General features: G+C 31.3%; 2 protein-coding genes across 2 annotated transcripts in view; one reads left to right on the top strand and one right to left on the bottom strand.

The window, feature by feature from the left end:
* Positions 1–5,928, bottom strand: part of LOC129225587 (DISP complex protein LRCH3-like) — an 84,220-nt gene extending 78,292 nt beyond the window's left edge. The window contains exons 1-2 of the mRNA XM_054860042.1: positions 5,358–5,928; positions 4,166–4,310 (exon numbers count right to left, since the gene is read on the bottom strand). Of these exons, the coding sequence (XP_054716017.1) occupies positions 4,166–4,310; positions 5,358–5,526 (314 nt within the window). The 5' untranslated portion in view covers positions 5,527–5,928. The remainder of the gene's footprint in view (positions 1–4,165; positions 4,311–5,357) is intronic.
* Positions 5,929–6,251: 323 nt separating this feature from the next.
* Positions 6,252–23,220, top strand: part of LOC129225585 (40S ribosomal protein S3a-like) — a 30,957-nt gene continuing 13,988 nt past the window's right edge. The window contains exons 1-3 of the mRNA XM_054860039.1: positions 6,252–6,390; positions 6,554–6,657; positions 14,729–15,042. Coding sequence (XP_054716014.1) covers positions 6,329–6,390; positions 6,554–6,657; positions 14,729–15,042 — 480 coding nt within the window. The 5' untranslated portion in view covers positions 6,252–6,328. The remainder of the gene's footprint in view (positions 6,391–6,553; positions 6,658–14,728; positions 15,043–23,220) is intronic.

Raw genomic sequence — 23,220 nt, 5'->3', positions numbered from 1 at the left:
TGCTTTCCCCTCTCCTCTACACAACCGCTACTATATGCATGGTTCTTGTTTGTCAATTTTTTCGTAAAAAGTCCAACGTGGTGGAAGAAATTACGCAAAATAGATGGATTGGATAAAATTGAAATACCAATGATTTCCTATATGTTTTATATATACAATTATTACGATGATGTTATAGGATTTTTAAATAATTTAGTTACATTATATATTAAAGAAATGTTTTAAATTAATGAGATAGTAGAATCATAAGGAAATTTTAATCATAGTCAATCTAATCCGCCCAAAAAAGAGTAATCTCAACCTTCATGCAACAATTCTTAAGCAATTTTTTACTGTAAAGTTGATCATATTTAACAATATGGTATAGTGTATTGAACATAATTATCATATTGCTATTAATTTTAAAATAAAGGGTTATTTTCATCATAAAAATATTCAGAAATAAATAAATAAAATAACTTTATTAAAAATAAACACTTAATAGCAAAAGATTACACCAGGTTAGGAAGGTAAAATTAATGAATATTGTAAATAATATTTTGCATTAAAAAAAGTCTTTGTACTAAGTTAAGTTGACAACTTTTAACTCTCAGGTTTGCACTGTCAAACAGTTTTTCTAGGCAGCACTTAATGCTTGTCACCTCAAGGGTTTTTTTCTTTAATTAAAAAATAATAATAATAAAAATAAATACAAATGTTTATTAATTTGTAAACTAATTAACATTTACAGGGGTCTGGCCAGAGGATATTTGGGTCCGTTAACGGACCCTTCACAAAAATCCGATCAACCAAAACGGACCTTTCACAAAATCCCGATCAAACAAAACGGAACTTTCACAAAATCCCGATAAAACAAAACGGACCCTTCACAAAATTCTGATAAACAAGATCAGATGTCACAAATTGTTTATTGAAAGAGCAAATCTGAAAGCAAATAACGCATATTTCTGTGTATAAACCGATAATTTTTGGAACCTTTTTTTAAGTCAAATTAGAGGGAGCAGCTTATACAAAATCGGCTAATTTTGAAAAAAAAGAAAGAAAAAATCGGCACTCTTGCGATGCTCCAGCAAGCAATAAATAATTGCTACTGCCAAATAAATACAATGGTTGTTTGTTTTATCACAGCTAATTAGCAGCGGTGTTGTTGTAAACTTTTCTGAAAAGGCATTGGTAAGCACTTTTCTCCGCTCATGATTTAATAAACAATAATAATATATATCTGCGAAATGAACTTAGAACTGCAAAGGGATAGTAAGGGTGAGGAAAAAATATGATCGCTTCAGATAGGGTTACCAACTTCAAAATTATCACCACTTAGCGTCTGGCGTTGAACCTTTATAATGACTTGATTAGAAAATATTCTCATCATTTTGTCCGCTTGTCAATATTTGCGTTTTTACAGTGCGGTGCAATGTATAATTGTTATTTTGGGAGAAAATCATATGGGTTTTGATTTTTCGATGCTAACAAGGATGATTAACTTTAAATAAACTCTTTTAATAACCGTTTTTTTTTCTTTAGATGTCTACATTTTGAAAAATGCAATCTTTTAACATCTGATATGAGAATCATATTTTGTTCTTTTTCAAGCTAACTTCGCTTTATTAGGATTCAAATAAATGAAAAGTCTCTTTATTTCTGTTAGAACTCTCATTTCAAGTTTTTAAAGCAAAATTCCATTTTCTGTTATGAGTCAAAAATTAAAATGCTGAATAGATGGTTTATTTTATTTTATTATTTTTTTTTGGGGGGGGGGGTCAACTGTGTTTACAGATATTAATGATATGTTATCATAGGACTCTAAAATGCAATTTTAAAATAATTTTATCGAAAATATTTCTTTTACAAGCCGTTTTTATACTTTTGATGCCTTCACTTTGAGAATTGCGATCTCTTTGCATCCGCTATGGGAATCCGATTTTTCGAATTTTTGATGATTATTACGCTTTGTTAAGAGGTAAACAATTGAAATATCTTTTTATTTTTGTTAAAATCACGGAATTTATAAGTTTTAAACGAAATTTTTTGCTTTTTAAGAGTGTCTTGGGTCAAAAAGTTGAATGCTGAACCCTATTCTGAATTTTGTTTTATTTATTTATATTTTTGTTACAATTATTTTAAACACTGTACAGAAATATATCTAGTATAATTTAACATAATGAAGAATGGTAGATAAATATTGATACTTGAAAGAGCGATGCCCCCCCTCCCCCCGCCAAATATCAGGAAAAAAATCCAGAATGATTTTCTCATCATAGAAGAGGAAAACATTCAACTTTTAGTTTAATTGATGCAGTTTGTGCCATCTCTAAATTCTAAATTTTTCGTTTTAACAAAAAAATTCCCTTTTTTTTTTGTGAAATTTTTTGATTTTTCACAAAATTAATTCATTTTTCACAAAATTATTTGATTTTTCACAAAAAACGGACCCTGTGAAAAATCCTGGACAGACCCCTGATTTGTATTTATTGACCTTAATGAACTGTTTGATTTAAAAATTAATGAAATTTTGAGTGCAATCTAACCAGACTCGGATAATATAGAGGAACGCATGAACGCTGTCCACAGAAAATTTTAAAAGTTTGCAGGCAGTTCTGACATTTTCTCATGATCAGTGTTCTACCTGCACAATCAAAGTGTCCTTCCTGCCTTTGATTGTGTGACAATAAACAGCTTGTTACATATGAAACTAACACATTAATTAATCATGACACATCAGCAACTAAGCTGGTTACATATAACTTGATATTTTTGCTGCTAATGGCAATTATAGAGTTTGAGAGACCCTCTTTTCTGCTGAAAAGTTTTGAAATAATATGAGTTTGTAGACAGTTTTACATTTTATCTTGGTCTAATTTTAACAAACAAAATAGGGCACGACCTGTTATGAGTTCATCATAATGGATTGAAATTAAGAGATTTAGGTGGTACCCCATACTAGGGTCAATAAAATTGAGGAGTTTACCTTCCGGATTATATCCAGTCTTACATTTTTTTGGCAAAAGGAAAAAAAAAAAAACTTTTCACACACAAACACTTAACTCTTAGAATTTCAAATTTTTCACAATGTTTTGGTAGAATAACAATTGACTATCGGCATAAGTCTAGGAATTTTTGAACAATTTTATCAGACCTAAATTGCGAATTTTATTTTGGATGCATTCTTATTTGGTGTAAAACAGTAAATATCATCACTTTTGCAAAAAAAAAAAAAACACATTTTCTTCAGAAATAAACTTTAAAATTAAAAAAATATATTCAACTTTTTTTAATATAATTTTTTTAAACTCCACTTTATTCCTTCCTACTTAGGTTGAGTTCGAGAGTGACCGGTTAGTTAATCAAGTAACAGCTAATGATCACGTGCTCCAATCAACCAATCAACAGCTTAGATTGGTAACCGATTGATCATAGAACGCTGCGGTTAGTAACTGGTTACTCACCGGTTAACCGGTGAGGTTCGTCGAACGCAACCTCACTTTATTCTTTTCATTGAAAATTTCAAATTAAAAAAAAAAGGACTTTCAATTCAATTAAAGTATGAACTATGAAACCACCCAAGTCAATTCAAATAACAACGTTGTAGGTATTAATAGATCACAATTTAATCATTAATAAATCACAATTTAATAGTAATATCAATTATTTAATATTAATTTAGTAATCACAATTTGAGGTCGCGCTTGCCTAACTGATAACAAACTTGAAGCACAAAGCGCAAGGTGTTGCAATCTCTTAATACGGACAGGTATCATGCTTAATTGGAAATGCTCAGCCAGTGTATTGCTCTGCTATTTTATTTGTGAACTACTTTTAAATTAGAAGTGGCAAATTCAAATTTGGATATGTGCCCTTTTGACATGAAAGTGAATGAGTGGATACTGGTAAATAAGGGATAAGTTCCACTTTGCTGTAAAAGACCTAGCGAGAAAGAAGGGGATGGATATACACCATTTAGGTGGTAAAACCAATGTTTAAGCATTTTTTAACAACAGATATAAAACCACTTTGAGAAGAAAGAAATTCATGAGCCGCGATAGAGTTTATAACTAGAGATTCTGAAAACGAAAAAAAAAGTTTTTCCCCCAAAAGTGGGTATAATCTGTTTTGAAAGTAAACTCAATTGATAATGCAAATAAAGTAAATAAAATAAAAATTATACCTTAAATTTAAATATGCTAAGGACTGTAATTTTATTATGGCATCTGGCACGGAACGTATCACATTGTTGTAACAATCTAGCTCTTCCAGCAGAGTATAACAGCATACTTCTTCTGGCAGCTCACTAAGGCGATTCTTAGAAAGATCTGAAAACACAAATGAACGGTAAAATGTGTTACTCATGTACAGTGTACACACAAACATATACATCTCATAAGAAAAATCTATTAAAGATTTTATAAATAAGGCAACGAGAAGCAAAGGGATGTAAGCAGGCCCAAATATGACTTTTGAAGACACTGGGAGCAAATTTTATTTGGTGCCTCTCCCTCACCCTCACTTATAATTAAGAGAGAAAAGTTAGCAAATTATTTTGACACTACTAAATAGATTCAAATGTTTTTTTCTTTTTTTTTTAGATTACACATTCAATGGCAGATTCACATGTTTGAGGTCCATTACTTATCACAGAACTATATTAAAACATTTATCATGTGTATTTTTGAATCTCCCTCAGGCCCCTTCATGAATGCAACGTGGTAAATCCGCCATCGTTCACTTGACGTCTTGCTATAGCGTGATACTTAACCCTTAACTTTTGGTGCACACTGCTCATGCCTTATCCCTGAATGTAAGTGGACTTTTTTAAGCTTTGAGTAAAACGCGCACAAAGTTGAACTGAAGGTAGGCTCACATTGAAAAACTTTTCTTAATCATGCTGTAGCACTTACTAGGTCTATTAAAACCATCTCTTGTTCCAATATAAGTATAAGTTCTTTCTACCATTCGTACCTACTAGTTATTTCCAAATTTTTGACTTACTTACACCCTTTTACTTCAATTTAATGTTGATAAAGAAGTTATATCAAAAAGAGAAACCACAGAAATTAACTTTTCAAGCAAATCAACTGAAAAAGTTCGAGGAAGAATCTTCAAATGAAATTTACACTACTGAATCACTATTTAATAAGGTACTACTCATGTGATTAACTCATTGAAAGACGTTAAGATAGGAATGCAACTACATTGAATGAAAAGTGTAGAACATTTTACAAAGATGCATTGTTCTGTTTGTTCACACTAAGAAGTGCAAACATAAAAATCATGACAAAGATAAAAGGAAATAATTTTTATGCTAGGATATAAACTAGCAATTTTTACTCTAGAATAAAAATGTAGAACTCAATACATACCAACTTTCACAACATCTAATAAATCATATTTACACGCAATTTTTGGAAAATCTTTCAGTTTGCGAGAGTTCAGTTTCAATTCACCTCTCAACTGAGCGTCTTCTAAAACTCGTTCTATATTTCTCATAGAAGCTCCAGGACTGCTTAATATTGAGTTCATTACAGCCATAGTTGCAGTAAAAATAAATCATTTCTTTTCACAAGTAAATTTTTATTATGGGATTCAAAAAGAAAATCAGAAAAGCCCATTGATTTTGATAGTAGATACGATTGCTTTGAACATTGTGTGCTTCAAACAAGCATTCTATCGAAAAACAAAGATATTCCGTACTTCCAAGGAATTTAAGTCACTATAAATGTCAACGGCGTATTAGTAGACTTAACCCACAATCAAAAAACTCAAATGCTTTCTCCGAAACAAATAAGCCTATCAGGTAAAAAATGAAAACTGATCTTTCAGTGAAATCTGCTTGAAGTTGATGCTATTTAGTTCAAATTTCAGAACTGTTTGTGCGAAATGAGGAATAATATTCGCAGACAAGAACGGTGAGACATATTCTGCACAATAGTTTCATTCATCCATAGCTTCAAAGCCCGGAGGGTAGGGCAATGCAATATGAATAATTGGCGCCCTCGGAAAATCTAACCGGTATTACCGAAACTTAACCAAAGTTTCCGGAATGAAATCGGTCGCTTTGAAAACAACCGGTGAAGTGATCCGAACATGCTCTTCATTATTATTTTTTTTTTAAAGATTAAATAACTAAGGAATATGCATTTACTCATCAATAAATTATTATTTGCCCCTTCCCTCTTATAAATTGTTGTTTGCAACACCCAACTTGTCCTGAAAAGAAAAGAAAAGTCGTATTACATTGCCTGTAACTGCTAAATTCTAGCGCATGCGCAGATCAGAATGGAAGCTTCCGCTAAAGTGTAACGTGCTCCTCCGATTGTAAATTACATCAAACATGGCTGTAGGTAAAAATAAGGGTCTTGCAAAAGGAGGGAAAAAAGGTGTTAAAAAGAAGGTGTAAGTAAAAAATATTTTGTTATCTATTTATTTCGTCAAACTAGTTGCTAATATTTCTATTCATCTTTTGCTAAAGTTATTCGTAGGTTTGGATGTATCTCGATCGTCGTTGCTAGTGTTCGTTCGGCGTCATTATAACTGTATAAATTTTTCTGCATTTTAGTGTCGACCCATTTACTCGTAAAGATTGGTACGATGTTAAAGCTCCAGCCATGTTCAGCGTTCGAAATGTTGGAAAAACTCTTGTTAATAGGACGCAAGGCACAAGTGAGTAATTATAGTAACAGCTATTTTACTTGTTTTTATTGACTCTTTCATTTTGTGTATAAATTTTGACAAATAATAGTATTTGGATTTTGAAAAATAGCTACTTGGAACTAGCTAAGACCCCCGAGCAGCTTAATGCGCTGTTTTAATAACTTGGGTTATTTTTAAAGAATTAAGATATGTCTATGTATACTGATGTTCAAGTTGTGCGTTAGTATCTGTTTCATGGATTAATCTAGTGATCACATTCTCAGTTTATTCAGTCATCAAGCATTTGCATACGAGTGCCGTAGACCTGAATCGAGGTTGAACAGGTTCGGAATAATTGATTTTCATGTTTATAAAGAATACTAAAGTGGGCTTTTCATTTCACATTGTGATTTTCGTGTTCAATTGCCCCTGACCTTTGGATCTGTGCTCGTGAACATGTGCCACTTTACATGTATGTCATTCGTTAAACCTCTTCTGCATTGAAATATGTAGTGTAACCAGTGATGTTCCCTTCTATTTTTATGAGGGTATACTTCCAGTAATCCATAAAGTACAATGTGTGTATGCGATCATACATGTAATATGTCATTATATAAATTTTTGGAGCTTGAGGGTATACGCTATGTGTCTAAAAATATTTCAGAGTTTACGGCACATATAACAGGGGTCTGGCCAGAGCAAATTTGGGTCCGTTAACGGACCCTTCACAAAAATCCGATCAACCAAAACGGACCTTTCACAAAAATCCGATCAACCAAAGCGAACCCTTCACAAAATTCTGGTAAACAAAAACGGATCTTTCACAAATTGTTTATTGAAAGAGCAAATCTCAAATTAAAATAATACAGCATATTTAAAGGTAAATTAGAGGAATCAACTTATACAAAATCAGCTAATTTTGCAAAAGGAAAAAAAAATCGGCACTCTTGTGATGCTCCTGCAAGCCATGAATAATTACTACCCCCAAATAAATATAATGCCTGTTGTTGGTTTCTTTGAAAGAAATTAACAGCTGAAAGTCAGTTTGGTTTATAATTTTGCTTGTTTGTTTTATGCAGCGGTGTTGTTGTAAACTTCTTTGGAAAAGCGTCAACATTCTCTGAATAGGCGTAGTAAGCACTTTTCTCCCCACTCATGATTTAAGCATCAATAATATACAGCAAAATGAATTTAGAACTGCAAAGGATAGTATGGGTGGGGCGGATGTGATCGCTTCAGATAGGGTTACAAAATTTAAACTTATCGCCACTTAGTGTCTGGTGGTGCGATGTTAAACTGTTATTTTAGGAGAAAGTTATATGGGTTTGGTTTTTCGATACTAAGAAGGATAATTAACTTTAAATAAACTTTTATTTACCGTTATTTTTTTCTATAGATGTCTACATTTTGAAAAACAATCTTTTTACATCCGATATGAGAATCATATTTCATTCTTTTTTTCAAGCTAACTTCGCTTTATTAGGATGGAAATAAATGAAAAGTCTCTTTATTTTTGTAACAAAGCTTCTTTCAAGTTTTTAAAGGGGAATTCCATTTTCTTTTATGAGTCAATAATTAAAAGGCTGAATCGATGGTTTATTTGTGTCCAGATATTAATGATATGTTTATCATAGGACTCTAAAGGGGATATCACACGAGAGAAATTACAGGACATCGCAACCGTAATGCTATCCGGAACTGGTTTTTCTACTCACTTCCACAAACGACTGCTCCAAAATTCTCGTGTGCTATGGAAATTCGCAGTTGCTCGTATAGGGGCAAACTTTTTCCTCCGCTAGAAAAAAATTGCCTTTAATTCTGGGCAAGTTACGAAGGAACCAATCAGGGCGCTGAGATTTCGTGACGTCAGGCAGCGTCACTGTAAAATACATTTGCAATCGTGGCGATAGAAATGTGGGGATTCCTTTTTATTGTTCTATTTATTTTATGTTTCAAAAATTTTCAGTTACACTTTAAAAGAACGGATGAGCGACATTTAATCTTTGGTTTTGCATCTGATTTTGAATTTAAATTGCTACTTATATGTTAGTTAACATCAGTGCGAATTTTATGCATTTCTTAATTTATATTGGTGTTTTTCGTTTCAATGGGTGTTTGAAAATTGTTTTGCACAAATGTTACAATGGGGTCGTTTCCAAAATTAAACGTATTTTTTTAAAGAGCATGTTTAAAAACATAGGATCTGACCATTTTTAAAATAATTTGTTTTTGTTTAATATTTTTAAAAAATTACTTAAATCGTGGCGCTTTCATTGTTTACATTTCTGTCGTGTGACGTCATGAATGATCAAATGCCATTCGTGTTGACATTCACAGAGCAAAATATTTAATTCGCATCTTTACTCACGTGTATTTGTGACGTCCTCAAGACCACGCCTTGTTTGAAAAATCGGACATTTAAAAAAATTAATTAAAAAATAACGGTTGGGAAAATAAAAGTATTTTTGGGTCTTTTTTTTTTTTGCTTATTCTATCAATTTTAGTGATAAAAGTACTACTTTTGACTGGAGGAAACCACCCCATTCTGATACTTGAACAATTACAGTAAATTTTTTCCTTCAAAAAGTTACGTGAAAATTCCTTTTTAAAAATCATAGCATTGAAGCTGTACTTTTCTTTTTTAATTCAAACTGATGAGTACATACAGTATGTACCATTTGAAAATACTTAAAATGTAGGAGAATGTGAGGCAAAGTGAAATGGTGAAATATTTACTCTACTTTTAGCTCCACCTATTTAGTAATATTTTGACTGTGTAGTAACACATGTACTCTATTCCAGTCAAGAAAAATAATCCCTCTGAAAATCAAAGAATATGATAATACAAAGAATTTTTTAAAAATGATACGCACATTGTAATATTTTGTTGAGATGTAAAAAATTATGTTTGGCATTATTAAATGATAAAGTTATTTTTATTAACATTTGAAATATTGATTGAGACGTACTAATATTCAATGCAGTGTTACTTTGCTCAGTATTAAGCTTATTTGTATTATAAATGCTTGTATAGCTTGTATAAATGCGCATCATCGTTTCATTACATTTTTTTAAAGCGTCACTTTATTTTTAAATGTCTGGAACTATTTTAATAAACTCGGCCACAGATTTTCCTGTGTGCAATATGTATTTAGTGGCGTTATATTTGTGTAAGTAAAAGTGTTAGCACATCTCCAATATATTTATGAACTCGAAGTTTAAAAAAGTAATTATAAAAGGCCTATTGATCAGAGTTTGCTGGCTTTTTTTTTTTTTTTTTTTTAATTTTTCGTGTTTGTTTTTAGCTATGAGTTTAGGTATAATATGTTAGAAATAAAATTTCTTCTTTCTGTCAATAAATGACTAATAATTCCTATCTAAAATTAAGATTTAATTTAGTAGTTATGGGGAAAAATAAGCCTAGAGAAGTCATATATTCTGTATGTCTTCTTTAAATGCAACAAGAGTATCACTTTAAATCAAACATTTAATTAATAGTAATAAAAGTTTTCTGTTTTTCTGAAATTTTCATCATAAGTTCTACAAATTAATGTTAAAACTCAAATATGAATTTAACAGGAGGAGCTTTGGTGACTGCATGAAATATTAATTGATGCTCTAGCCATCTTTTTACAAATCCACATACAATTAAAGCTGCAAGAGCTGCATTAAGTATTAGATTACTAATTTCATCCATAAGTGTCGAATTAACGCGACGCAGCGTGATAACCAAATGCGGAATTGACGAAAAGCGATGAACAAGCGCAAGCACATGGATGTACGCTAAAAAATGGTAGCCCCCGTTGTGAGCAAATGGAGCAACCGGCAGTAACCCTGTAGGCAACTTCCCGCCCGAAAAACCAGTTCCAGATAGCGTTGACGGTTCCTATTGCGGTTGCGATGTCCCGTAATTTCTCTCGTGTGATATCCCCTTAAAATGCAATTCAAAAGTAATTTTATCAAAAATATTTAATTTACAAGCCGTTTTTATACTTTTGATTCCTTCACTTTGAGGATTGCAATCTCTTTGCATCCGCTGTGGAAATCTGATTTTTCGAATTTTCGATGTTTAGTACGCTTAGTTAAGAGGTAAACAAATAAAATATTTTTTTATTTTTGTGAAAATCACGGAGTTTATAAGGTTTGAACGAAACTCTGCTCTTAAACAGTGTCTTGGGTTAAAAAGTTACAGGGTTCGTACGCTCCGGGAATTCCGGGAAAACCGGGAATTGTCAGGGAAAATAACACTGTCAAAAATGTCAGGGAAAAGTCAGGGAGTTTTCAAATTTTGTCCTCCAAAAAATTTTTTTCCAGTTTTTTCCCAAGGAATTAAGTACCATGAGATCTAGTCTTCGTTTTTATTGTGATTTCACGAAAAAAATTGTAAATTTTTATCTAAACCAACGCTGGCACTTAAAAACTGCAATCGAAAAATGAACGCTTTTTTTTTTCACAACGAAAAATGCGCCAAAAGAGCGAAGATTTTCTTGCATGGAGTTAGTGAGGGGAACGCATTTCTTTCTACTGCCTGAAGTTTTAGATGGATTGCCACAACATTCTGTTCGTTTCAGGGTTCGTACGCTCCGGGAAAACCTGAAATTATCATTGAAAATGACATAGTCAAAAATGTCAGGGAATTTTCCAAACGTGTCCCCAAAATTTTTCTTTTGCCAATTTTTTCCCAGGGAATTTTGTTTTATGAGATCTAATCTTCATTTTTACCAATGTATATAAAAAAAAAATTGTAACAATTTTAAAGCAATGAAAAAAGTGGCGACCCCAAAAAATCTTCAGCAGCCGCCATTTTTGGCTCTGAGTAGTTAGTGTCCCAAAGAAAAAAAAATAAAGTGAACAGGAATTATGCACAAACTCAATTGGAGAGAAGACAATTTACTGCTTCGGAAGCACAACCTGAAGATGGGAGGGTCGATCGGGGAAAATCGTTTTTTTTTTTTTTTTATCGGAAAATCATTTCAGCTACGTGTGAAACGTAGTCGCCATCTTTGGTCATTCACAAGATGGAAGTAGATACGATCCTAAAATGCCTAAGTTTCTAAAAACAAAGCAGAATTGGATGTTTTCTTTAATTGAAAACTGATGAAGATAACAAAAAATGGTCTGCAAATTGTTTTTCTATTATTATTATTATTTAAAATAATTTCCTTGAGAAATGAAAAATTTTGTACTTAAAACTTAATCTTATCCTCATTGCCTCGGACGCAAATGTGATAAAAACTTTTCAATGAATTGCAGTTTGATGAAGATTTATTATTTTTTAATTGTCTTCATGCGACAAATTGAAAAAGTTATTTCATATTTTGGGGCATAGCCGCCATATTTGGTCATTCCCAAGATGGAAGTACACAAGACTTTTTAAGTGCCTAAGTTCCCGAAAACGGCATTGGATGTTAATTGCAATGCAAACTATTGAAAACAACACAAATTATGCCCTTTTTTCCGGATAATTTGTAATTATTTTCTGGAAAAATGCAAAATTTAATCTTCATAACATTTTTTTGTTCTAATTGATTTAGACTCTTATGTGCTAAATACTGACTATTTTGCTTTTATTGTAGTTTTTTAAGGGTTATTAATTATTTATTACTACTTTTATACTACAAATCCAAAAATCTACTTATTATTTTAAATTTTTCACTCTGTCGCCATATTTGATCGTTTGCACAATAGAAGTAGACTTAAACTTCCAGAAACAGAATTGGATGTTTATATCAATGTGTACTATTGAAAATAACCTTAAATGTGCAAAAAGTTATGAATTTTTGAAAATTAACTATTACTTTCTGGAAAAGAAAATTTGAAATTTTAATGTAAGCGTCCTTTAATATGTGAAAAAAAAAAGAAAAGATTATTGGCATTGACCTATGATTGGCGGATGTTGATTTTTGTTACTATGCATTACATGGTATGCCGATTGATGCAACAAGTTAATCATATTTATACTGAAATTTAGCTTTGCATTTTGCTCAATATGTTTTGTGTAACCTACTAATAAGAAAATAAAAAGAAGTGTAAACCAAAAGCGGATGCTAAAAGGTTGCTGCAGGACTACAGCAAAACGCTATAATATTATATGTGACATCAAAGAAACGCAAAAATAAGTTGAAAGTACTCTGTTTTCAACAAATAGTAAACAAATTAAAACAATTTTGAACAAAATGTTTAAAAAAACTTAAAATTTTGACAGAGAAAACAAAGGAAAAAAAATTCCAAGTTTTTTTTTTTTTTTTTTAAATCTAAGGGGAAAAGTTTCAGTTCTTCTGCATTGCTACTTTAAACAATTTTAATTATTTTGAAAATATTACTATTTAAACTTAAATTTTGAATGAAGCAAGTAACCTGGAATTTTCCAAAAAAAACAACCTGGAAAACCTGGAAAAGTCAGGGAACTTTTTTTAACCAAAAGTGTATGAACCCTGAGTTAAATGCTGAACCCCTGCCTAATTTTTTTCTAACAGTTATTTTAAATACTATACAAAAAACATTAATAGTATAATTTAACATGATGTAGAATGGTAGATAAATATTGATACTTGAGGGGTGCCCATCTCCCAGGGAGCGATGCCTCCCCCTCTTCAAATACTAGAAAAACACTCAAGAATGATATTCTCAACAGAAAAGAGAGAAAACACTCAACTTAAAGTGTCAATGATGCAGTTTCCACCATCTCAAGAGTCTAAGCTTTCGTTTTTACAAGAAAAAAAATTTAATTATTTGATTTTTTACAAAATTATTTTATTTCACAAAAAACGGACCCTGTGAAAAATCCTGGACAGACCCCTGTATAAAGTATAACCTATGGGAACACCACTGAGTAACTTAGCAATTAACTAGAGTGCTCCAGCTGCGTGTCATTTATTAATTTGCAATCTTGTATAGAAGCAGGTTTTGGAATTCATCACACCTGGAGGCAGGTAATCAATTTTAAGTAGCCCCATTTACATTGAAACTTTCAACCCTGTAAATAACCTACTTTTCACTGCATTCTGGATATTTACAAATGTGTCCTGTTTCCTTCTGGAGTAAATGCGGAGTTTTTACCCAGAATTCATTGCGTGAACTTAGTTTTTCTACTTGTTGGGTATCAGCCGCTAAAAATGCTGGGAAAAAACTCTGGTACAGTGGACAACAAGTTTCTTCGATATATATCAGATATTTTGAAAATATTATGTTATTTTGTTGATATTTTTTTAATTACGGTATTTTTAATATAAAAATTATTAATCATAGTAATATTGTTCATTTATTTTTAAAAATAACCAAAAAGTAATGTACTATATTTCTGTGATGTATTAAAATACATCATTCATACAGCAAAGTAATATAATACTCATCTTTATTAGAGTAATGCAACAATTTTAATTCATATTAAAAGGGCTTAATTAAATATTAAACATTGGTCAGAAAAAAAGACTAATGCATGTTTTTTTATTTCTTAACCATATAAGTGGCCAATAGAAGAAAAATGAAAAATAACGAATGCTAAATAAAATCAAAAATGTGAAATGAAATATTATATATAAATAATGAAAGAAACCTTAGTTTTAAGTTTACATATTGTAATGTGTGAAAATAAAGAATGATTTGAGGATGCATTTACTATTTTGTACGCTTTAGTTTGTACTAATTCAAAATATCAGATATATGTCAAACTATATGATATACAGTAAAACCCTAATGGACACCCCAGTTCCAATGCAAATAACATTATTAAACCCTTGTCCTGCCTATTGCAGACAAAAAAAATTGTCCCATTAGTGTCCGCATTAGATGGATTTTACTGTATATCAAAATATCGGATATTTTCGAAAATCGTGATAATTTCGTACAACCTCTTTTTAGATGTTACGGGAAATTTTTCAACATTTCTTTTGGAGCCAGAGCAGGGTTATTTAACTAAACAACACGAGTGATAGATAAATCCTAAAAAAGAGGAAAAAAGGAAGTTAACAATGAAAATGTCAGAGACTAGAAAATTAAGGTTAATTCTAGCTGGAGAAAACTATTTCTTGGTGTCAAAAAAAAAACTTGTGGAGGATCTAGGCATAAATACATAACTAACTTTCTGTTTTTCTTTTTACAGAGATTGCCTCAGAAGGTTTAAAAGGCAGAGTGTTTGAAATCTCTCTGGCCGATCTCCAGAATGATGAAATTGCTTTCCGTAAATTTAGGCTAATTGCTGAAGAAGTCCAAGGCCGCAATATATTAACAAATTTCCATGGAATGGATTTAACAACTGATAAATTAAGGTCAATGGTTAAAAAATGGCAGACCCTTATTGAAGCTAATGTTGATGTCAAGACGACGGATGGTTACCTATTACGGATGTTTTGCATAGGCTTCACTAAAAAATGGGCAACACAAGTAAAGAAAACATGTTATGCACAACATGCTCAAGTAAGGCATTTTTTCATTAAATTTCGCGTTGTGGAAATTTTTGACACCTTTCAAACTGTTTTAGAGTATTTTTTAACTATATGTTATCATTATTCAAATAAAGATTGAAATTAGCTGTATTTCAAAAAACGCTGCGTTATTCAACATAAAATAATGTTACGAAGTGCGAAATCAATAATAAATGGGAGCTGTAGTAATGAAGCGCTGCACTAGAATATTACTATACAGCAGATACAATTATAGTTATATTTTTAACTTAAAAATTGATGATTTATACTGCACAGTCAGACCGTTATTCTAATATATTTTTTAAAACCGGTAGCTTCGCATTTCTTTTTAATGTTTCAATTTGTAAGCATCCTTCTCCCAGGGTTTGTAATCCACCATAGAAGAGCAGCTTCAAATTTTGTACTGTTTGCATTTTGCTCAGATGTCACTCGCATGGGCGGATTTATGGGGGGCAGAGGGGGGCAATGCCCCCCCAGTTTGGGGAGGACTTTATGTAGTAACAACACATTTTCCAAAAATTAAAATTAAAAAAAAATCATTATTTTTTTGTTTTTGAATAGTTTAGAAGAGCATGGGTGGATTTATAGGGGAAACAAAGGATGCAATGCCCCCCAGTTTTGAGAGGAGTTCATATAGTAGCAACTTATCTTCCAAAATCTTAAAAAAAAAAAACATGTTTTTTTCGTTTTTGAATAGTTCAATGAAAATGAAGAGAAGAGCAAATGTTCTTTTCTGAAGGGAGAAAAAAAAAGGAAAATAAAACGAACATGAAATGTTAAATACAAATAGTACAGCTGTCACTGGGGTACTGAAAATTGGTCTAAATTCACTATTATGGACTGAAAACCATTTGGGCAAGTATATGAATGAAAATATAGGCTAAACGAGCTATGCATTCAGCTGCAACACTTATAATAATTAACGTTTGGGACCCTCCCTCCCCCTCCCCAATTTGCGCCAATAGAATGATCTACTCGTTACGATTTGTTTTCTCTTTTCAGAATGCTTGTTTTCAATTTGCGTGATTTCAAAAACTAGATGTTTTGGGTTGTTACAAACGAAAGATTTTGAAGAACCTTCTGGTATCACACGTTCAAATGAAAGTGGCTGATTTGAAATGCATGCTATTGCAAAAGAAGTACATAGCTAAAAGGTTTTTGTACAGCAAAATACTATCAAATGTAATAGTTAACACCATACTCAACGAATGTATATAACAATGAAACAAAAAACTGGGAAAATTGTCCAACCATTGAACAAACAGAACGTAAAATCACTGTAAACAATGCATTAATTTTTTAGGGGAAAAAATAGGAATCTCAATCTCTAGCAGTTCAAAATTAAATTTCTGATTTTCCAGAATCATACATTGTAAGGAAAACGTCTGAATAAAAGAAAAAGTGAGGGAGATATATTTCCGGCACGAAAGCTTTGCACAATTCTTGTAAGATCGCATTATTACCTGATGAAATGTTTTTCTAATGGTGTTTTCTTTATTTTTTAAAGGAAGAAATTTGTATATATGAAACTAATAGTTAGAACTGTACTTCATGCGCTTGGAAAATTTTCGGCTGATCTTTTTTTTTTTTTTTTTTTGAGAAAGAAAAGTAAATACTATCACAAACTGAATAAATTTCAGTTATCTGAACGTTCTGATTAATTGAATCTTTTTACTTAGGAAAATACCATTTTCCTTACTTTCTAAATACTGTTTGAAAATTAAGGTAAGTCATAATCATCTAAGTCTAAATGAGACAGTTATTATCGTCATTATTGAAATCTGAGTAAATCAGTCATCAAAAATTTTGGAAAAATTTGCTGAAATTTGATAAAAACCTTACACAGATTGGTAAAATCGTAAAAATCCTTTAACTGTAAAAACTGACGAATTTTCGTTAAAATTACTAAAAATCAAACAAAAATCTGCAGGTAAGCGTGAATTACATGCAGGGCCGGATTGCCCTATAAGATAAACAAGCTATAGCTTAGCGCCCCTGCTTTGAAGTGGACCCCTAACTCACAAAAAATTGCAATTCGTTCCTTAAAAAAATGGAAAATGCTTGAAAAACTTTCATTTTCAAGTACTTGAATATTTGGAAACGTGTGGCTACAAACCTTAAATTTTAAAATTTTTAACAAATTGCAGGGGGAGGAAGCCAAAATGTGTCAAATTCAGCTCCTTGCTACATCTTGCATCAAAAATGTAAAAATCATGGTTCTCGCGTTTGTAACATATCATATTACTTATAATTTTTTTTGTGACTGACATGCTTCATATCTTGCTATTTATTTAATCCCGAATACAGAATTTTGGAAATTCTTTTGCATTGATTGCTTTTATCTTACTTTTACTGCATATTGTTAATCTGTTTAGCCCGGGAAAAAAATGATACACTACCCCTATTCCTTTTCGTTTCTGCGCTATTTATAATTTAAAAAAAAAGTTGTAATGAGAAATTAAAGTTTATTTTTTCTTTTAAACTTAAAATAGGCGTTTTTTACAAAGTTTGAACAATACCGTACATACAACTGTATAATCTACTACTCAATTTTAGAGACTGGAAAGTGCAAATTATCGGTTCTAAAATACCTGAAAAGAATTGGCCCAATATAGCTTACTAGGGCTCTTGAGCCAAAAACCCAATCTAACTAACCAAACATTGAAAATAATTAGACAAGTCTTTGAAACTCCTAAGCAAAGTGTGCTTAAATTTTATTTCTTATCAAGTGTATAAATTAAGAATTGTTCAAATGGGTAGAATGTTACTCTCTTTATACCTATTCTCTAAACCTGTGCACCATTTCTTTTAAAGTATTAACTTGCATCACAAAGCACTTTCAAAGCGTAAAACTTTTTTTAAAAAATGATTTGCCTATTATTTCCAATTAACCCTTATAAGACTTTAAAATGCAGAATTTTATATCCATTTTATATAATTTCCTCCAGACACCCCCAGACCCCCTAAAGTTGGAGATATTCTCTATTGCGTCACTCTCTTAATACCAGCTCCCTCTCTTTTAAGGTCAATTCAAAAAGGACAGCATGATTACACACAGTAATGAAAACGGCACATAAAGAAGTAAAGAATGGCCTTATGCATCACAGAAAACATAAAAACATGGGAGGGGGGAGGGCAATTAAAAATATTGCTCCAAAAAAAAAATCCTGCCCCCCAAGAACTCAGTCCTAAATCCGCCTATGGTCACTCGGTGAGCTTTATATTAAAACTAAGTTCTTAAGTTATACGCGGATTGCCTTTTCTGGACTTTTAATTTTATGTATGGAGTGTATGAAGAATTTGATCTTTTTTTAAACTGTCAAAACCTTTCGCTTTTTGTTTCCATCTTCACAAACATTTGATGAAATATTTGCCTAGGGGCCACAATATTTCATCACATTTCATATTTAGAATAAATTAATAAAAATGTGGAATGGTTATTTTGGTTGGTACCATGTTGAACTAACGAATGTGAAAACTCGTGTTTCTCAAATTCAATGTTTGCCGTAGTACTCGGAAAGGATTACAGATTATAACAACTTCAAACGATAGTTTTTTTACTCTTAAAGTTATCTATAAAAATTTAAACATTGAAAATTACTAAATGCGTAAGGAGTGGACAAAATATATTCAAAGTTTTGGGCTCTCCTGAAAAGTGCCAATTTTCCGGACGCTTTATACACTAAAAAAAGAAACGATGTTTAGACTAGTGTGGTATGCGGGAACTTGCATAGTCAGTCATGCGAAAAGGATGAGAGTACATTCACGACGTCAATATTTAGTAGTCAATAACGAAGCAGACACTTAGCACTACGATTCATCTCCAAAAATTTTTGTGTTGCAAGCGAGGTATTCGCTTTAGCTCTATATTTCGCATAAGTAAGTCGAATCGTGTTGTAGTGGGATTCGACTGTACATCTAGGATTTTCAAAAAAGAATTTTCTTTTAAATTGCCAATACGTGTTTTAAACTCATCCAAGATTATACTTATTGAAAGGACCGACGTTTCATATTACAGGGATCTGGCCAGAGGATATTTGGGTCCGTTAACGGACCCTTCACAAAATCCCGATCAAACAAAACGGACCCTTCACAAAATTCTGATAAACAAGTTCGGCTCTGTCACAAAAAGTCAAATTAGAGGGATCAGTTTATACATAATCGGCTAATTTTGAAAAAAAAAAAAGGGAAAAAATCGGCACTCTTGCGATGCTCCTGCAAGGGATAAATAATTGCTACTGCCAAATAAATATAATGGTGGTTTTATCACAGCTAATAAGCAGCGTTGAATCTGTAAACTTTTCTGAAAAGGCATTGGTAAGCACTTTTCTCCGCTCATGATTTAATAATAATATCTATCTGTGAAATGAACTTAGAACTGCAAAGGGATAGTAAGGGTGAGGAAAAAATATGATCGCTTCAGATAGGGTTACCAACTTCAAAACTATCACCACTTAGCATCTGTCGTTGAACCTTTATAATGACTTGGTTAGAAAATATTCTCATCATTTTGTCAGCTTGTGGCTTGTCAATATTTGCGTTTTTACGGTGGTGCGGTGTGATGTTTAATTGTTATTTTGGGAGAAAATTATATGGGTTTTGATTTTTCGATGCTAACAAGGATGATTAACTTTAAATAAACTTTTAATTACCGTTTTTTTTTCTTTAGATGTCTACATTTTGAAAAATGCAATCTTTTAACATCTGATATGAGAATCATATTTTGTTCTTTTTTCAAGCTAACTTCGCTTTATTAGGATTCAAATAAATGAAAAGTCTCTTTATTTCTGTTAGAACTCTCATTTCAAGTTTTTAAAGCAAAATTCCATTTTCTGTTATGAGTCAAAAATTAAAATGCTGAATAGATGGTTTATTTTATTTTATTATTTTTTTTGGGGGGGGTGGGGTCAACTGTGTTTACAGATATTAATGATATGTTATCATAGGACTCTAAAATGCAATTTTAAAATAATTTTATCGAAAATATTTCTTTTACAAGCCGTTTTTATACTTTTGATGCCTTCACTTTGAGAATTGCGATCTCTTTGCATCCGCTATGGGAATCCGATTTTTCGAATTTTTGATGATTATTACGCTTTGTTAAGAGGTAAACAATTGAAATATCTTTTTATTTTTGTTAAAATCACGGAATTTATAAGTTTTAAACGAAATTCTGTGCTTTTTAAGAGTGTCTTGGGTCAAAAAGTTGAATGCTGAACCCTATTCTGAATTTTGTTTTATTTATTTATATTTTTGTTACAATTATTTTAAATACTGTACAGAAATATATCTAGTATAATTTAACATAATGCAGAATGGTAGATAAATATTGATACTTGAAAGAGCGATGCCCCGAATCCAGAATGATTTTCTCATCATAGAAGAGGAAAACACTCAACTTTAAGTTTAATTAATGCAGTTTGTGCCATCTCTAAATTCTAAAATTTTGTTTTAACAAAAAAAATTTTTTTTTTGTGAAATTTTTTGATTTTTCACAAAATTCATTTTTCACAAAATTATTTGATTTTTCACAAAAAACGGACCTTGTGAAATATTCTGGACAGACCCCTGTATTAGTAAGTGTACTTCTACAAAAATTGAATGCTGGCAACTTAGCTAATTTTTTCAACTGACCCAAAATTGAAAGTGATTCCAAAAACTATTCATAGATTAGCAAAAAATAATTTTTTTCTGTAATTCAATATAATTGCAGTGAAAGAAGCTGGTTTTCCTCTACTTGACAGTGCAAATATACCCAGTTTCTGGTGGCGGGAAGGAAAATATGTGTGTTCCTAATTCAAACTTATTGTTTTTCTTTTTGTGTTTTTTAAAATAGTTTTACCAAGCTTTTTCAATTGATACTAGGTACAACATTTTTGATATATTTAAGACAGCATTTTCTTTAATGTTCTTGAAATAATAGTCCACTAAACTTAGGAAAGATTTACATTTTGAGGTAAGGAGTGGGATGTTAAGGATTTTTACAATTAAAAGAAAAATACAATGCAAAATCCCATTCAGAGCGATGTTTTCTTACCTGTCAAAAAGTCACAAAACATTCATATCAAAGTTTTTCTGTAAATTCAGTATAAATTTTGTAATTATTTTTTCAGGAACAAAAAGGAAAAAGACTGAAAATGTTTAACATTTTGGAAAACATTTTTCAAATTAATTCGAAAGAGGAGCCGAGATTTTCCCCTCAAATAATATTTCTTAATGATACTCTAAAAAAAGAATGAAATGTTGCCACGATCGAATGAAAATGGGCTCGAGAACGACGAGCCTGCCGACCGCTGTAGTATACCAATACCATACAAGAAAGAAAAAGGTTCATTGAACACTTTACTGAAATTGAATCAAAAAATTATTTCATCAATGAAGAATATGGGACTAATGATTTTTTTTTTTTTTTTGAAGAGAGAAATTATTATGTCAAAAGTTTCAGCGAATATGATAAGAGTTGAAAAGGGATGGAAATACTTTAAATAAAGTAAATAACTATGATTTTATAATAGCAAAATATGATTTAGAGAAGAGATTACCTTAAATGTAAGGATTCTTTTCTTTTTCTTTAGTTTTAATGAATAATGAAACATTTTTAGCATTAACGCTACAAGTCAAGGGCGCCCATATGGGGGGCAAGGGGGGCTCGAGCCCCCTTTTAAATTAGAACTTTCTTGCTTTTAGTACTTTTTCTTTGCAAAAATGTAAAAATATTTCTTCTCCAGTCATTAATGAATAAGTTATTAAAGTCAAATTTTAATGACTCGAATCTGTCCTGAAATTGGTTTTCATGGAGAAAATATCTTGCATCAAAAATAATACCAAGAACAGCATTATAGTTGTTATAAAGTTTGTAAAACTCGCATAAAGCGTTATTATTGACTGTGTGTATAAATTTAATTTATAGAACAAATGTAGGAATGCTTGAAATATAAGTGCAATGTAGGGTCCATTTTTGAATCGCACATATGTCCAAAATCAAATTTAAATGTCGAAAATTATAAGACATTGTGGTTTTAGCAGTGAACAAGTCAAAACTTTTTATTAGTGAATGACTAGGTTTTGATTTGGGATCATTCAATGACCCTCTCGCGTCCTAACGTTTGCCCAGAAAGCGCTCGTTCTCCCGGGTTAATTAGTTATGAGATATATAACATGAATTTTATGGATCACAGTAGTTTTCTGTTTTGGTTAATTGTCATAAAATGCTCGATTCTATTAATTTATTGATATTAGCATTTTATTATTTTGTTCCCCCTCCCCACCCCCTTTTTCTCTCATATTTTGAATGTTTTTCAAATGTTCCAATTTGTTTGGGATGTCTTTTCTCAAATCCCTAAAAGAAGTGAATGTCCCCCTGGTTTTCATCAAAATAATAGCAAGGAATGTTTCCAGGGATCTGTCCAGGATTTTTCACAGGGTCCGTTTTTTGTGAAAAATCAAATAATTTGAAAATAAATTAATTTTGTGAAAAATCAAAAAATTTCGAAAAAAATTTTTTTTTTTGTTAATACGAAATTTTAGAATTTAGAGATGGCACAAACTGCATCAATTAAACTTAAAGTTGAGTGTTTTTCTCTTCTGCGTCGAGAAAATCATTCTGGATTTTTTTTCTGGTATTTGGGGGGGGGGGATCGCTCTTTCAAGTATCAATATTTATCTACCATTCTACATTATGTTAAATTATACTAAATATTTTTCTGTACAGTACTTAAAATAATTGTAACAAAAATATAAATAAATAAAAAAATTCAGAATAGGGTTCAGCATTCAACTTTTTGACCCAAGACACTCTTAAAAAGGACAGAATTTCGTTTAAAACTTATAAATTCCTTGATTTTAATAAAAATAAAAAGATATTTCAATTGTTTACCTCTTAACAAAGCGTAATAATCATTAAAAAATTCGAAAAATCGGATTCCCATAGCGATGCAAAGAGATCGCAATTCTCAAAGTGAAGGCATCAAAAGTATAAAAACGGATAAGTGATAAACAACCATTATATTTATTTGGCAGTAGCAATTATTTATCGCTTGCAGAAGCATCCCAAGAGTGCCGTTTTTTTTTTTTTTTTTTTTTTTTTCAAAATTAGCTGATTTTCTACAAGCTGATCCCTCTAATTTGACTGAAAAAAAGGTTCCAAAAATTATCGGTTTATACACAGAAA

This window comes from Uloborus diversus, chromosome 7 (assembly GCF_026930045.1).
Source record: "Uloborus diversus isolate 005 chromosome 7, Udiv.v.3.1, whole genome shotgun sequence".
Lineage (NCBI taxonomy): Eukaryota > Metazoa > Arthropoda > Arachnida > Araneae > Uloboridae > Uloborus > Uloborus diversus.
This window is presented reverse-complemented; position numbering and strand designations above follow the sequence as displayed.